The sequence below is a fragment of the Sparus aurata genome, chromosome 20, assembly GCF_900880675.1.
Source record: "Sparus aurata chromosome 20, fSpaAur1.1, whole genome shotgun sequence".
NCBI lineage: Eukaryota > Metazoa > Chordata > Actinopteri > Spariformes > Sparidae > Sparus > Sparus aurata.
Genome location: NC_044206.1, coordinates 5,923,996 through 5,938,728, shown reverse-complemented (window position 1 = coordinate 5,938,728; position 14,733 = coordinate 5,923,996). Strand labels below are relative to the sequence as shown.

The window sequence follows — 14,733 nt, the reverse complement described above, 5'->3', positions numbered from 1 at the left end:
CAGTTAGGAGCTACTTGTAGGCTTCGATTGATTGATTTGATTGATTTGCACTTGTGTAGTGATTCTTACTATACATATTTGTATTCCTAGGTATACTTGAGGTGCTACACTGTGTGCTGGTGGAGAGTCCTGAGGCACTGAACATAATCAAAGAGGGGCACATCAAATCTATTATATCTCTGCTGGACAAGCATGGACGCAATTACAAGGTACTCTTTGAGATATACAGTATATCACGGTGTATCTTCAAATAATGCAGAAGATTCCCATGTGTACAAGCTTACATTATACACCTTGAAAGTTACGTACAAATAATCCACATATTTATTTAGGTGTGCTGTAAAAAATGGCTTCCAGGATTCTGTTGGCAGAACCTGGGGTAGCTGAGAACAGTGCTGGATGAGCAAGACTGCCAGAAGCAGTGATTTAAAGATTTAGTCAATTTCTCAACTTCCCTCTGTTTAACTGAGCTGGTTGAGCTAACAGCAAACCATTTCTCAAGGCAGAAAAAAACCCACGTGACAAAGAGCTGCAGCCTGTCCAATCAAATCAATCTACCAGGAATCCTACAGTTCAGTCTTCATGCTAATAAGTGTTTGTGTGCATGTGTTCATACTTAAACAATAACTATGTTTTGAACACTGACATATTTGGTATGTGTGTACCGTCTAGGTTCTAGATGTGTTGTGTTCGCTGTGTGTGTGTCACGGAGTGGCGGTGCGCTCCAACCAGCACCTGATCTGTGACAACCTGCTGCCAGGAAGAGATCTGTTACTGCAGACCCGCCTGATCAACCACGTAAGCAGGTATACACACACACACATACACACACAAACACAGCACACAGCTGTTAACGTTGAACATTTGCATTCATAAAAGTGATCAGCAGATAGAATGCACAGGAGTCGTCACTCTAACCCACCCCTCACACAGTCATTCTGCTTCTTCTTTCCAACAGCATGCGTCCCAACATCTTCCTGGGAGTCAGTGATGGCTCTGCTCAGTACAGGAAGTGGTACTACGAGTTGATCGTGGATCAGGCGCTGCCCTTTGTTACAGCAGAGGCCACTCACCTCAGGGTGGGCTGGGCCAACACTAGTGGCTACGCACCCTACCCCAGTGGGGGGGAGGGGTGGGGAGGCAATGGGGTGGGTGATGACCTCTACTCCTACGGCTTTGATGGACTCCATCTCTGGTCAGGTAAGGTGTGTGTTAGTGTGTGTGTGCAGGTTTATCAAGGGATGGTACTTACAGCTTAACCAGCTAAATAATATTTTTACTTCTCTACATACATCAGGACAGGCTAATCTACTCATTTTCCTATAAAAAGACACCATACCATGAAAAGCATTCACTGCATGTGCTCTGATGTTGTTAACAAACCGGATGATCCTATATGAAATTGTTCAGGATTCAGAATCCAGATGTAGTCTACATGTCGCTGATGCAAAACCAAATACAATTGGTAGCCATGAGTCCTACCCAATCCCAGTCGGGACATCAAACATCATTTCAGCCCATGCCACCCTGCAGACTCTCCACTCCCTGGCACTTACCGCGACCTGGATCATCCTAGAAAACACTGCCACTCCAGCTGCCCTCTCAACTGCCTAGACATTCTCACACTCCCAGAGACAAACAGGTCAAGGAGGAGGAACTGGCCTCCTAATTTCCCCCATGTGGTCCTATCAGGTCCTTCCCCTGGACCCCCTACCCAGATCTGCTTTTGAATTCCACGCTGTCTCTGTCACACTTCCTCTCAAACTCAACATTGTGGTGATCTAACACCGTCCCGGTCCTCTCTGTGACTTCTTTGATGAGATGGACTCCCTCCTGAGCTGCTCCCCTGATGATGACACATGCTCATTGTCCTGGGTGACTTCAACATCCCCCCAGAGAAGCTGCGCTCATCTGAATTAATCGACTTCTTCTCCGCATTTGACCTCACGCGCTCCCCCTCTCCACCAACCCACCGGGCCGGGAACCAACTTGACCTGGTCTTCACAAGGTCTTATAGTACCTCGGCACTCTCCGTTACCCCGCTCATTGTGTCTGACCATCATGCTGTCATTTTCTTCCAACCCTTAAAGTTCACCACCTCTCTTGCTCCGACACCTCACACAACTTTGAAATCCCTCTCTCCCTCTGCTCTCTCCTCTACTGTTGTTTCCTCACTACCACCCACGGATCAATTTGCTCTAATGTCTACCAAGGAAGCTTCCTCCACTCGGCTGTCCTCCTCCTTCTCCTCTTTAGACACTCTCTGTCCCCTCACCATCCCACCAACACGATCACCGGGCCCCCTTCTCCAAAACATCTCTCACGACATCCTGCCCTTCCATACCACTCTGATCAACTCCTCCCTCACTTTAGGCCTTCAGGCATCTCGGCTTAGGCAGCTTCACATCACCTCAACCGCAGTAAAACTGAACTCCTCTTCATCCTGGGGAAAGACTGCCCTCGCATGGACCTGTCAGTCACGGTTGATGATGTCACGGTATCGCCTGGACGTAATCCTTGACGACGAACTGTCCTGCGCTTCCAACATCACACCGTGGCCTGATCCTGCAGATTTGTCCCCTACAACATTGGCAGAATCCGGTGTTTTCTCACAAAAGATGCGACACAACTCCTTGTCCAAACGCTGGTCATCTCCTGCCTGGAGTACTGTAATTCCCTCTCGGCTGGACTCCCAGCCTCTGCGACTAAATCGTTTCAGCACATCCAGAACGCTGCAGCGCGCCTCGTGTACAATCTACCCAAATTCCCCCATGTGACCCCCCTCCCCCGTGACCTCCACTGGCTTCCTGTCGCGGCTCGCAATTGTTGCGGCTTGACAGTTGTTTCTATTTTCCTTTTTACTCTATCAACAGTTATATGTTATGGTTTCTCTCTTGTGACAAATGTACTTACTGTAAATCGCTTTTGACAAAAACGTCTGCTAAATGCCCTCAATGTAAATGTAAAAACTGTGTCCTCAGGCTGCATTGCTCGGACCGTTAACTCCCCCAATCAGCATCTTCTGAGAGCGGAGGATGTGGTGAGTTGCTGCCTGGACCTCAGTGTGCCCAGCATCTCCTTCAGGATCAACGGTCAGCCGGTTCAGGGCATGTTTGAAAACTTCAACTCTGACGGCCTCTTCTTCCCTGTGGCCAGCTTCTCAGCTGGAGTCAAGTCAGTGCCTCACTGAAAACAGTTCACACAAAAAGAAAAATAACTGACTGTATTTATTTCACATTTCTGTAGTAGAAGCCACACTAGGTAATACATGTGGTCTTGATTTAGGTTAGTGTGAATGCACACTGAAAGAAACAACTGTCTTAAAACAAGTCTGTAATTACAGCATGTCACATATAGGGCAGAGAGACTTAATAACTTTTATTAACTGTCTCTGTTGAGCTTAAAGATTACATTTTGCCAGTAATTACCAATAATTAATTTATCTTCACAAAAAATAAGGAAAAGGTCAATTATAAATATGAATATAGAAAGTATAACAAATGGTACCGTTAAGGTGTGTTGTGGGTTGTTCCTCTGAGAATCTCACTGCTTGTTCCAGGGGATGAGTCTAATTACTGTGTGTTTAAAACTACTCACACACACTTGGGCTCTATGATTGATGATGTAGTACTACATATGCTATTTAAAGTGGATTTTAATGGTTGACTGGCTTGGTGCAGGAATTAGTTCAGAAAAGTTTGAAATGTTGAAATAATGTATGCATATTAAACTAAGGGACTAAGATTAATATTTTGTCCAGAGACAGAAAACAAAATGACATCATCAAATATGCAACAGAGAAGGTCATTACAAGCTATAACTTAAAATGATGGAGTGATACAATGTTTTTGAATTTTATATATGTCTTTTAACACTTTGAAGGTAACATAACAAGGTTTCACAGGAATTCAATAATTCTTCATGGTAAAATCTAAAGTCAAAATATGTTTTAAAAATTCACGTTTTTATTCTTATCTTGTGAGATCTGTAGCAGCCAATTTTCAGTAATAATTTTCAGTTCAATAATTTCTGGATTGGATGGAACTACATTAATACAATTATTTTTATTTTTTGTTCAGGTTAAAAAAAAACTAATTGTTAATCATTTGATTACCGTAACCATTCAGCAACAAGTATTTGAATTAATACATGTTGAAAATCATTCATGTTTATGACAAATTTCAACCCAGTCCAGTTAAAATAAACAGTTGGTTAGTCATACATACAAATAATCACAAAAATGATTACATTTAACTCAGAGTGTGGACTATTCCTGGTGTAAATACTAGAATTATTGAGAGTACAGGAAGTAAAATACCAAAAGAAAATGCATTTAGTGCAGTACCATGTTTTTTATTGTGGTTATGCTTGTCTGCTATAATTTAACTGGAAAGCTGAAATCTGAAATCATGCCGATAAAACCGTCAAATGCTAGCTAACTAATTGACTAGACTTTTGGCTGAATAGACTGCTTCCTATGACATTTGGGAAATTAAATCCATTTTTCCATAATGAACCATAATCTCTCCTGCTTGATTCCTCCATCTGTCACCTGTCACACTGCAGGGTGCGTTTCCTCCTCGGTGGTCGTCATGGGGAGTTTAAGTTCCTCCCTCCTCCTGGTTATGCTCCTTGCTATGAGGCAGTGTTGCCTCGGGAGAAGCTGAAGCTCGAGCCCAGTCAAGACCAGACTGCGGCCAGAGACCTGCTGGGACCTACTGTCACCATGAGCCAGGCAGCATTCACCCCCACACCTGTGGACACCAGCCAGGTACACACCACTGTCGGGTTATAACCAGCTTAGAGGAGTGTTTATTTGTACAGTCACAAAGTGTTCAATATTGAATGAATAAACACCAAAAGCCATTTTGAAATAAAACATAAATCATTTCATAGTAATGATTTATGTTTTATTTTATGAAAGTATTTAAATGGCCTTTTCCAGAATGTTTTTTAATGTCTCTGGTGCCATGAATATTTAATTGCATGCCAAGAGTGCAGAGCCAGACTCAAGCAACAGAAGAGTGATGGCTTAAGCGATTTAAATAAATTGTCTTTCTCTGTGTGTGTGTCTGTTTGTGTGTCTGTGTGTGTAGATTGTGCTCCCACCTCATTTGGAGAGGATCAGGGAGAAGCTTGCAGAAAACATCCATGAACTGTGGGTGATGAACAAAATAGAGCTGGGCTGGACCTATGGTGCAGTGAGTATCAGAAATATTTCAGACTTGCTGTAGTGATTTAACATGTTGGCCTCATACTTGAGCCATCTGATAAAAGCCGTCACTTTAGCCAACAACTTAATGAAGCCAAGCATGGTTATAGAAAGACCTGAGCTGCATGCTACTTATGGTACCTAATCTTCTTTAATGGTGCCTTGACCCTTTTGAAATTACACCGGCTGTGACAACAGAAAACTTGAGGCTGTTCACACCTAGTGTTACCATCCGCGCTGATCCAATGACATGTGGACAGCTCTCAGTCCATCAGTTCACACTTGGAATTGACATGCATCTCAGGTGACCCCTTGTGATTGGATCTCACTTCCCGATTCTATATGAAAATAAACATCACTGGATCAAATGCATACAATAACGCAAATATATACATTTCTTCATATATGAATTTGCTGAATAAGAAGGCCCAAATGATTAAGAATACAAAAGACTTTGAAATTGAGTGATTATCCATCTTTTTTTTTTTTTTTTAAGGAGTCTTGGGACTTTCTCCACAGGCGACAAAGACATAACCTATATTGGGTACTGTTACATCGCTGCAAACATTGGCAGGTTTAGAGAGCCCAATCATGTCATTTATATTAGAGTGAACCACATGGAAATCAGACGGTGTGTAGTCCGTTCTGCCTATTGTTGCATCCTCCTCTGCTTGTTTTACAGAGAATGTCAGATAAGTAGACAGTCCTTCAGTGTGGCCCAGGACACATATGCGTACCTATACAAAAGAACGTGGTCACATGTGGCACAGACCACCTCTTGATATGTTCTGAGTGATCGGATCTCAAATAAGTCTTCAATGCGTCTTACTGTACTTGTGTCGTGTAATGACTTATCATTCTTTGTTTATTCAAAAAGTTTTCAAAAATGACCCCAAAATCACCAGGAGTCTTCAAAACTAAGTACAGTAGAGTTTTATTGCTGGCAGCAAAACCCGAGATCACATAATTCAGCAAATACAACAATCATTACCAGTAACTACTCATTTTTGTTTTACTCTACACTTGAACTGTCCTTTTGTGATATCAGGGATGGATGTTGATACCAGGTGCGGACACAGCTTTTATCTCTTCATCCTGGCATGGCACAGTACAACTTCTTGGAACTGCCACAGTAGCTAAGGATTAATGCTAACTTCAATTTATCCTAACTCTTTGCTTCATTTAGTCACAAATGCAGCTGCAATGGGAATGCAGTCTGGCTCAGGCTTACACACCTGTGTTGTATTTTGACTATTGCACAGCTATAGCAACAGGAGAGTGCTCACTTGTTGGCCAGTCAGGAGTTGGACCTGTTACTCATTGCTGTATATTCAAATACAACACATCATTTTTTCCAAACAGTCAGTAGTGAATCCTGTTAAATTAAAAACTGATGACTGACGGATCTCTTGTTCTGTGCCCAGGTGTCCTGTGGTCCTCTGTGTCCTGAGATGAAAGGGTGCCAAGTAACATGCTCCTGTACTGTCCCAACCTTTGATTGTGTTTGTGTTTGTGTGTGCGTATGTGTTGTGTGTTACAGGTACGAGATGATAATAAGCGTCAACACCCCTGTCTAGTGGAATTCTCCAAGCTTCCTGAACAAGAGCGGAGCTACAACTTACAGATGTCTCTAGAGACTCTCAAGTAATGCATCAGTGCAGTGAGCAACATAGGATACGACATTTAGATCAAATATTTATCAGTGATACCATTACACACTGATGACACATGTTGTGTTCATACTGTACATTTGCAGTCTTTCTGTGCACTAGGCAGTTATGTCACTAACTGCATGGCTGATGTGTAACACCTGAACACTAAATGATGATTTTGGTCATGTGTGTTTGTCATAGAACTCTCCTGGCTTTGGGTTGCCATGTTGGCCTAGCAGACGAACATGCAGTAGAGAAAGTCAAGAGCATGAAACTGTCATCAACGTAAGTTTGCGCAATCATCAGTATAATAAAGATAAAGTAATGCCACAACTCAAGGACAGGATGCAGGGTGATACATACATGATATACTGTAATGGTACAATTATGGGGTCTGTGTGACTTGTGATGACATAATCTATTTGTCATAACAAAAATAATGTTTACATGACCAGAAAGACATCAATACATGAGGGTTGTTGAGTAGCTGGCTAGCTAACGATTTAATGATTTAACTCTATCTGTGCAGCTATGAGTTGTCGGGTGGTTATAAACCTGCTCCTCTGGACCTGAGTCACATCAAACTGACTTCCACCCAGGAAGCCATGGTGGACAAACTGGCTGAGAACGCACACAACGTCTGGGCACGTGACCGTATCCGCCAGGGCTGGACTTATGGCATCCAACAGGTAGGAGACTGTGATACATACTGTTAGATACTTAACTGTTTGTGTGTGTGTGTGTGTGTGCCAACATGACTTGCTGATTTCTGTACTGTATCTCTGACTGTGACTTGCTGAGGGGCAGTTCGACAGTTGTGGCTGATTGATCTGCTCATAGATGGCTTCCCAGCTGATATTTCCCACAATTGCTTGTTTACACATGCAGCACACAACAGGAGACTGTTCATGTCAGACGTGTTCACACGTGTTGGAAATACTCTGTATTGTCTGGGCAAGGGGTATCACCTGGCTAGGATGCTACAGACTTCTCTGTAATGATGACTGTTTTAGCGTCCATATCAACATTACATGTATTGGACGTATCTGAAATATCAACAAGAGAGTGGACGGTAGCATACAGGCAAGCAGAGAAGAGTACGAAGCAGCTACACATTGTGCACGAAGATCCCACCATAGAAGATTGGAGGTTCGAAAGATGTGATTGTCGCATAGTTCGCTGATCTTAATGAAAATACCCATGCTTTCTTCTCCAATGCTCATGAATGTATTTCTGTCGTGATTGTACTTGTTTCAGCAATATAGCCGAGACAAAAACATTTAAAAAACAAAAATGCAGCAAGATTTATAGGAGCTACCATCGTCAGGTGCAGCTGTTGACATAGTCATTTTTATTGCACTACATTTTTGACAGCTGCAGTGAACAGTGTATTTTAATCCTATGGGAGGCCCTGAGGTGGCAGCAAAGTTAAGCACACTTCAAATCAAATTAACTACTAGCTACTTTTAATAGAAAGAAGTTCTATGTAAAACATCCGACATGATCATATTCTAAAATACGGTGCAGTGTCATGGACTATACTACCCAGCAGTATACTGTATAAAGCAGTTGAAATTAGCTGCCCCTGCAAGCTGCTCTTGATACTTTTGCCACTATGGGATTTACATAAGCAAAGACCATCAACGAGAAGATTGGCTATGGCTGCCCGATAAATCGAATTTTCATCGTCATCGCGATATGAACATGTGCAATAAACACATTGCAAAAGACTGCCTAACACGCCATGAATAAGAAAAATCATTTTGTTTACATTTGCCATGCATGCACCTTGAGCATGGCAACATTTAGCCATCAGACGGAGCCCTGGATACAAGGGCCAATCAGATGAAGCCCCAGCTAGCAGTTAGCTACCCTGACAAAACGAATCAGCATCAATTTGGTGGTGATTGCCAGGTAATGATGGCTGAGGGAAGAGAGAAAAGCCATGAAAAAGTGGTCGACGAAGACCTTGTGGAAGAGAAACAGCACTTCTGTTATACGGACTTATTTTGGATTCGGGAGAGACGACGTGTTACAAACACAGGTACTGTGTAAAACATGCCGAGCAGTTGTTGCAACTTCTAGAGGAAACACAACCAACCTCCATCACCACCTGCAATACAACCATAAAGACCTACACAAACAATACAGAACTAACGTTAGCCATCATTAACTGTGTAGTGAATAATATGCAAACTTCAGTATTTGTTTATTTATTGCAAGTTCTATCGTCATCGCAATATTGAACACTGTTATCGCACATCGCAGATTGTCCTCACATCGTGCAGGCCTATTATATACATATTCTATGTACAGTAGTTATTCTTAATCCCTTTGTCAGATAATGTGCAAAATCATATAATTGTTAGGGAATGTAGATAACTCGTGAAATTGTTACAGTGGGGGGTTTTCTTCGGGCCCACATGCAAAGATCGGAGACAGGAAGTCAGTGAGTTAAGTATTTATTGTACAAACGAGTTCTCATTGAGGGAAACTTGGATATGAAGGCAGGCAGGGTTGACTGGAGCCGACGTGGAGGAACTCAGGAGAGCGGGCAAGCAGGAAGCAGAGTAGAATGGCACTGGAGGTTTCTGCAGGAGCCAACAAAGACACGGGCATTAGCGCAAAGGCTAAAACATAAAATACTCAAAGTATCAGGACACCACTAAAGAGCGACACGTTGTATTCACCATTCGGGACATAAGTAGTGGTGAGACCAGGGTAATATAGCTGGAGGGTGATGAGTTGATCAGAGACAGGTGCGCCACTCTACTGCTGCTGCCACCATGCCCACAGGGACACACACACACACACACACACACACAGGGAAAGGAGCGGGTGAGGGAGAAAGGAGGGGGGAAAGGCAGAACACAACATAGAAAACAGAAAAACAACCAGACTGCCACAGTAGCACTGTGACAGAAATACTGTTACCAAACAACCAAATCTGTTAGCTGTAGTCTTCATGTAGGCTACCCCAGGTGGAAGAGCTGCGGTAAGTTACCATCGTCAATATTGGTTGGTAATACATGGACTTTATCACCATGCTCCAACCAGCAGCTGTGTTTAAAAAAGAAAAATAGTTTTTAAAAATACTACTCTCACAAATACTCTCACACACTAGATCAAGATCTTTAAGGCAGGGGGCAGCAGTGCTCACATTGCTTTTGTCCTTAGGGACCGCCAGAATCAACACAGAATTAAAGTTCCCTGAAGCTGTTTTAACCCTTATACCTCAGTTAAGTCAGATTAAAATAAAGAAAGTTTAGACTGAATGAATATCTCTTCTGATGCATCCACTTGGTCTTTTCCAGTTCCTGCTTCTCACAATGTAAAAGGCCATATGCCACATCTTGTAGCCCGTCGAGGACTTACCTAGGGTCAGTAAAAGAGGGCCGTGTGTGCATGTGATCATGGCAAAATGTGGTTCTGGAGACACCTATTGTAACAGGAACCAACACAGAAGCAGTTTATAGTGCTTGATCAGGTGTCTATGCATCCATCTGTGAGCAGATTTGGTCAGATTTAGCGTCACAACTGTATGTAGTCGAGAAAAAATATCCTTGAACCAGCAACCCTGGGTGTTACGTTGTCTCTCAGTTTTCCTTAAAGACAATATCACCTTCTGGCAGTTCTCTGAGACACTCATGGGATAATGCTGGATATGGAACACTTTGCCCAATTCAACCAGTCGGCTCACTGGAAACATTTATATTCCTACACATAAAAAACAAATGTCTTAGTTGAATTTTCTTCTTCTTCAGGATGTGAAGAATCGTAGAAACCCTCGCCTGGTCCCCTACGTCTTACTGGATGAGAGAACCAAGAAGTCCAACAAAGACAGTCTGAGAGAGGCCGTCAGGACTCTGCTGGGATATGGATACAACCTCGAAGCTCCTGACCAGGACCATGGTACAAAACCTACTCTTCATCCTACCACTTTATTCAAGGGCTCATCTTTATTAATGATTTTCATGGGCAAAATGACTACCTCAATTATACAAAGAATGACAGAAATTATGTCTACTGTATATCCGTCAGATTGCTAAACAGATTGGTTCCTTTCCCTCCCTCTCCCTCCCTGTCACCCAGCAGCTCAATCTGACCTCAGCAACATGTCTGCTGAGAGGTTCCGCATTTTCAGAGCAGAGAAAACCTACTGTGTTAATGCAGGGAAGTGGTACTTTGAGCTGGAGGTAAGAAGAGATATAAAGTATATGAAAGTATTGTCCTGAAATGTATCAGCTGTTGGTAGATTTAAAGCTTACTGCGATGGCTTATTTTGTAGAAAAAATAACTCTTAAGTAAACTTCATCCAGACTATTTAGATGTAACTTGCCTGCTTTTTATTGTCAATTGCACTTTTCATTTTCACTGTTTTACAGTTTTTAAACTGGACATGAACCTGTTCTTGCTTCCTGTTCCTCTAGGTATTAACAGCAGGAGAGATGCGGGTGGGCTGGGCCAGGCCAGGTTGCCTCCCAGACCAGGAGCTGGGATCTGATGACCAGGCCTTTGTCTTTGACGGCTTCAAGGTGGCTGCATTTTCATTTGCCCTACACATACATCTGTCCAGTTTCATGGCACTGCAGTGGAACTGTTTAATTATTGTTCAAATTAGTCGGAAATTGAGAATGTTGTTTTCCACAGGTCCAGCGCTGGCACCAGGGTAACGAGCACTTTGGGCGTGCCTGGCAGACGGGGGATGTTGTTGGCTGCATGGTGGATCTGAACGAGCACACCATGATGTTTACACTTAATGGAGAAGTGCTGCTGGATGACTCTGGGTCTGAGCTAGCCTTCAAGGACTTTGAAGTTTTTGGAGGTCAGAGCTTTGTTCATCTATTAAAATGTATACATATTTTTACACTGCTTTGTAGCCTAGACTAGCAGCAAGGCAACAACGTAAATCATTCAAAGGATCCCAATCGTGCTGAAGAACTGTTTGAATCCTCCCTTCAAACATGCCAATTATAGAACAAGCAAATCACTACCTGCTTGTTATCTATAGTGTACAAGCTTAGTAGTTTTGTATCAGTCTTATCTTTTCATACATGCATCCATTATTGTAAGTGTGCATATAGTTATTTCTAGGGATGTAACAATACCAAAAACTCATGGCATGACATCATCAAAATTTATAGTCCACGATACAATATTTATCTTATATTTTAAGTCTCTGAACATTTTCAAAGATTAAGAGATATTGGCCCTGCCTACGGTAAGCTGTATGGAATTGTTAATGAGTGTTTTATAACATTTAATCACTTTAGTTTCTCAGCTAACAAGGTTAATATTGTATTTAATTAGTGGTCCACAAAATGTTTCCTGGCTGCTGAGCATTACAGGTACAAATGTATGAAAATCTTAATCTCAGCAATTGTTTTCTTCTGGCCATCTCCAGGTTTTATTCCAGTGTGCAGTCTGGGTGTGTGTCAGGTGGGGAGGATGAACTTCGGTAAAGACGTCAGCACTCTAAAGTTCTTCACCATCTGTGGCCTGCAGGAAGGCTATGAGCCATTCGCTGTCAACATGAACCGGGAAGTCACAATGTGGCTCAGCAAGAGGCTGCCTCAGTTTGTACCTGTCCCCACCAACCACCAGCACATAGAGGTGTGGAAAGACGCCTGTAGTGCACACCTAGGACCATGTCGCTAGCACCTGTTCGAAACTGCATTTGCTGTAGATTGTTGGTAGAGCTTTCAATGACACTGGGCTGAGATCTGGACTGAAATGTTATCCCTTCAGACACACTGTACATAAACTGTTCAATTAACTCCTAGTATGTGATTCTAACAGTACAGACAGAACTAATGTTTTTTTTTTTTTTTCCCCTCCTTTTTTCAGGTGACAAGAATAGATGGCACAGTGGAGTCGTGTCCGTGCCTAAGGGTCACCCAGAGGTCATTTGGTTCACAGAACAGTTACACTGACATCACCTTCTACAGACTGAGCATGCCCATAGAGTGTTTGGATTCCTTCTCCAGATCCACACCTGAAAGCCTCTTCTCACCAAAGAGGGTAACAGTACCACAACCATCAATGTCAACTTAACACATCAATGTATATGACAGACAGATAGGCGTGTTGACATTGACAGACAGACAGTTTGCGTGTAACACACTCTCAAATGCAATCAGTGGTTTCCTCAGCTGCCTTAATAGAATATGTTTATATTCTGCTGCTCCACATGATCTTCGCGCTGCATAATGTACATCTCTGTGCCTTTTTCAGCTGTTTTACATTGTTCATGGAACTATTAAAGAAAGCTCACCATACTGCCATTACTGCTCACATTTACTTGCAAGAGTAAAGGGTGGAGTTGGGTATAAGATTATGTGTGGTGTGTTCACTGTCTGTTTCTGTAGGAGCTGGAGGACTTTGAAACTGTGTCAGACTTTGAGGTCCTGATGAAGACTTCTCATGGTCACAACGGTCCAAATGGACCTGAGAGAGACGAATTTAACAATCACAAAGATTACAACCAGGAGAAGTCCTCCAAGCTCAAGCAACGGTAAACTCTCCAATTCCTCATATGAATGGTGAAGTTTATTTCTTTGTTTGTTTTTAAATCTGCCTTCCATATCCAACATGTGTACCCTACCCTTCTGTCATTGTGTCACTATTTTTAACCTTTATAAACCATCTGACCTACCAGGTTCACGTTAAAGAGAAACAAGCCAGACAACAGCTGTCCATCATCTGCTCGTCTGTCAGAGGAGGTGATGGCTGATGACAGAGAGGAATACGAATTCCTCATGCAAGCCTCGACTGTAAGACAACACATCTGTCATCAACTGAACAGAACACTGACTTGCAAAACACGTGATTTTGACGACAAGTAGCTCACTCTTCTCAAGAGAGCGAGGAAGGCTCAAAATGCACAAAATGGATTTGAAAGTAATAAATTATGAATGTTATATACAGGAAAATGTTACACTTTAGTATATTTGTTAATTCAAAATATTAATGTATTTTGTTTTCAATTGTCATTTAGCTTTCTGTTATTGTAGCAAAACCACTGCACCTGATACAAATATTCAAGTGTTCTGACTTTCATGTATTGATTTAGTGTTTCATAATACAAGTGATGTGAAGCCCTTGTGCCTCACTGTGATAAAGCTCGGTGCCATTAAACTTGTCTTGTCTGCACCTCTTTCTGTGCAGCACTACTACTCAGTGCGGATCTTCCCTGGTCAGGAGCCGAGCAGTGTTTGGGTGGGCTGGGTAACCTCTGACTTCCATCAGCACGACCCAGGCTTCGATCTGCACAATGTCCGAACTGTCACTGTCACCCTGGGAGACGAAAAGGGCAAAGTTCATGAGAGGTGAGTCAACTTGCAACCAAACCTATATCCTGGGATTAAATCTTACATTTGTATGATTTTATGTTGAGCAGGGATCATTCCAGCTAAGGACTAGATCACGTGTTTTCAGTTACATGGTTTGTCTGTGTGTTCTTAAGCATAAAGCGCAGCAACTGTTACATGGTGTGGGCTGGAGAAAGCAGCAGTCCTGGTCAGGGGAGGAACAATAACGGTTTAGAGATCGGCTGTCTGGTTGACACAACAAATGGACTGCTGACCTTCACAGCAAATGGCAAAGAGCTCAGCACATACTACCAGGTAAATATTAAATATGATGTTACAGGTTTTTGAAAGGTCCTCCTCTGCAATTCCTGCCTCTTTCTTCTTCTCCCTTGTCGCATCAAATCTGTGGCACCTTTTATCTTACTTCATACATCAAAGTCTGACTGCAACTAAACTGCATTCATTTGCATAACCAGTCAGAATGCAGCTGGCTGTATACATATGCAGAGAAGTTCTGTTCATGTAACCAATTAAATCATTTAATTTCAAGATGGATTTG

At 42.5% G+C, this 14,733-nt stretch overlaps 1 protein-coding gene across 14 annotated transcripts in view; it reads left to right on the top strand.

The window, feature by feature from the left end:
* The window catches only part of ryr2a (ryanodine receptor 2a (cardiac)), a 171,749-nt gene that overhangs the window by 77,266 nt on the left and 79,750 nt on the right, over positions 1-14,733 (top strand). For 9 of the 14 annotated variants that reach the window (XM_030399263.1, XM_030399252.1, XM_030399260.1 and 6 more), the window contains 19 exons: positions 91-209; positions 673-806; positions 959-1,200; positions 2,982-3,174; positions 4,567-4,771; positions 5,097-5,201; positions 6,753-6,856; positions 7,066-7,149; positions 7,394-7,553; positions 10,629-10,776; positions 10,957-11,060; positions 11,295-11,399; positions 11,515-11,689; positions 12,269-12,477; positions 12,712-12,885; positions 13,233-13,378; positions 13,523-13,637; positions 14,032-14,192; positions 14,330-14,489. In XM_030399263.1, coding sequence (XP_030255123.1) covers positions 91-209; positions 673-806; positions 959-1,200; positions 2,982-3,174; positions 4,567-4,771; positions 5,097-5,201; positions 6,753-6,856; positions 7,066-7,149; positions 7,394-7,553; positions 10,629-10,776; positions 10,957-11,060; positions 11,295-11,399; positions 11,515-11,689; positions 12,269-12,477; positions 12,712-12,885; positions 13,233-13,378; positions 13,523-13,637; positions 14,032-14,192; positions 14,330-14,489 — 2,843 coding nt within the window. Of the gene's footprint in view, positions 1-90; positions 210-672; positions 807-958; positions 1,201-2,981; positions 3,175-4,566; positions 4,772-5,096; positions 5,202-6,752; positions 6,857-7,065; positions 7,150-7,393; positions 7,554-10,628; positions 10,777-10,956; positions 11,061-11,294; positions 11,400-11,514; positions 11,690-12,268; positions 12,478-12,711; positions 12,886-13,232; positions 13,379-13,522; positions 13,638-14,031; positions 14,193-14,329; positions 14,490-14,733 lie in introns of those variants that run through there. The other 5 variants (XM_030399264.1, XM_030399265.1, XM_030399266.1 and 2 more) reach the window with 2 other exon arrangements.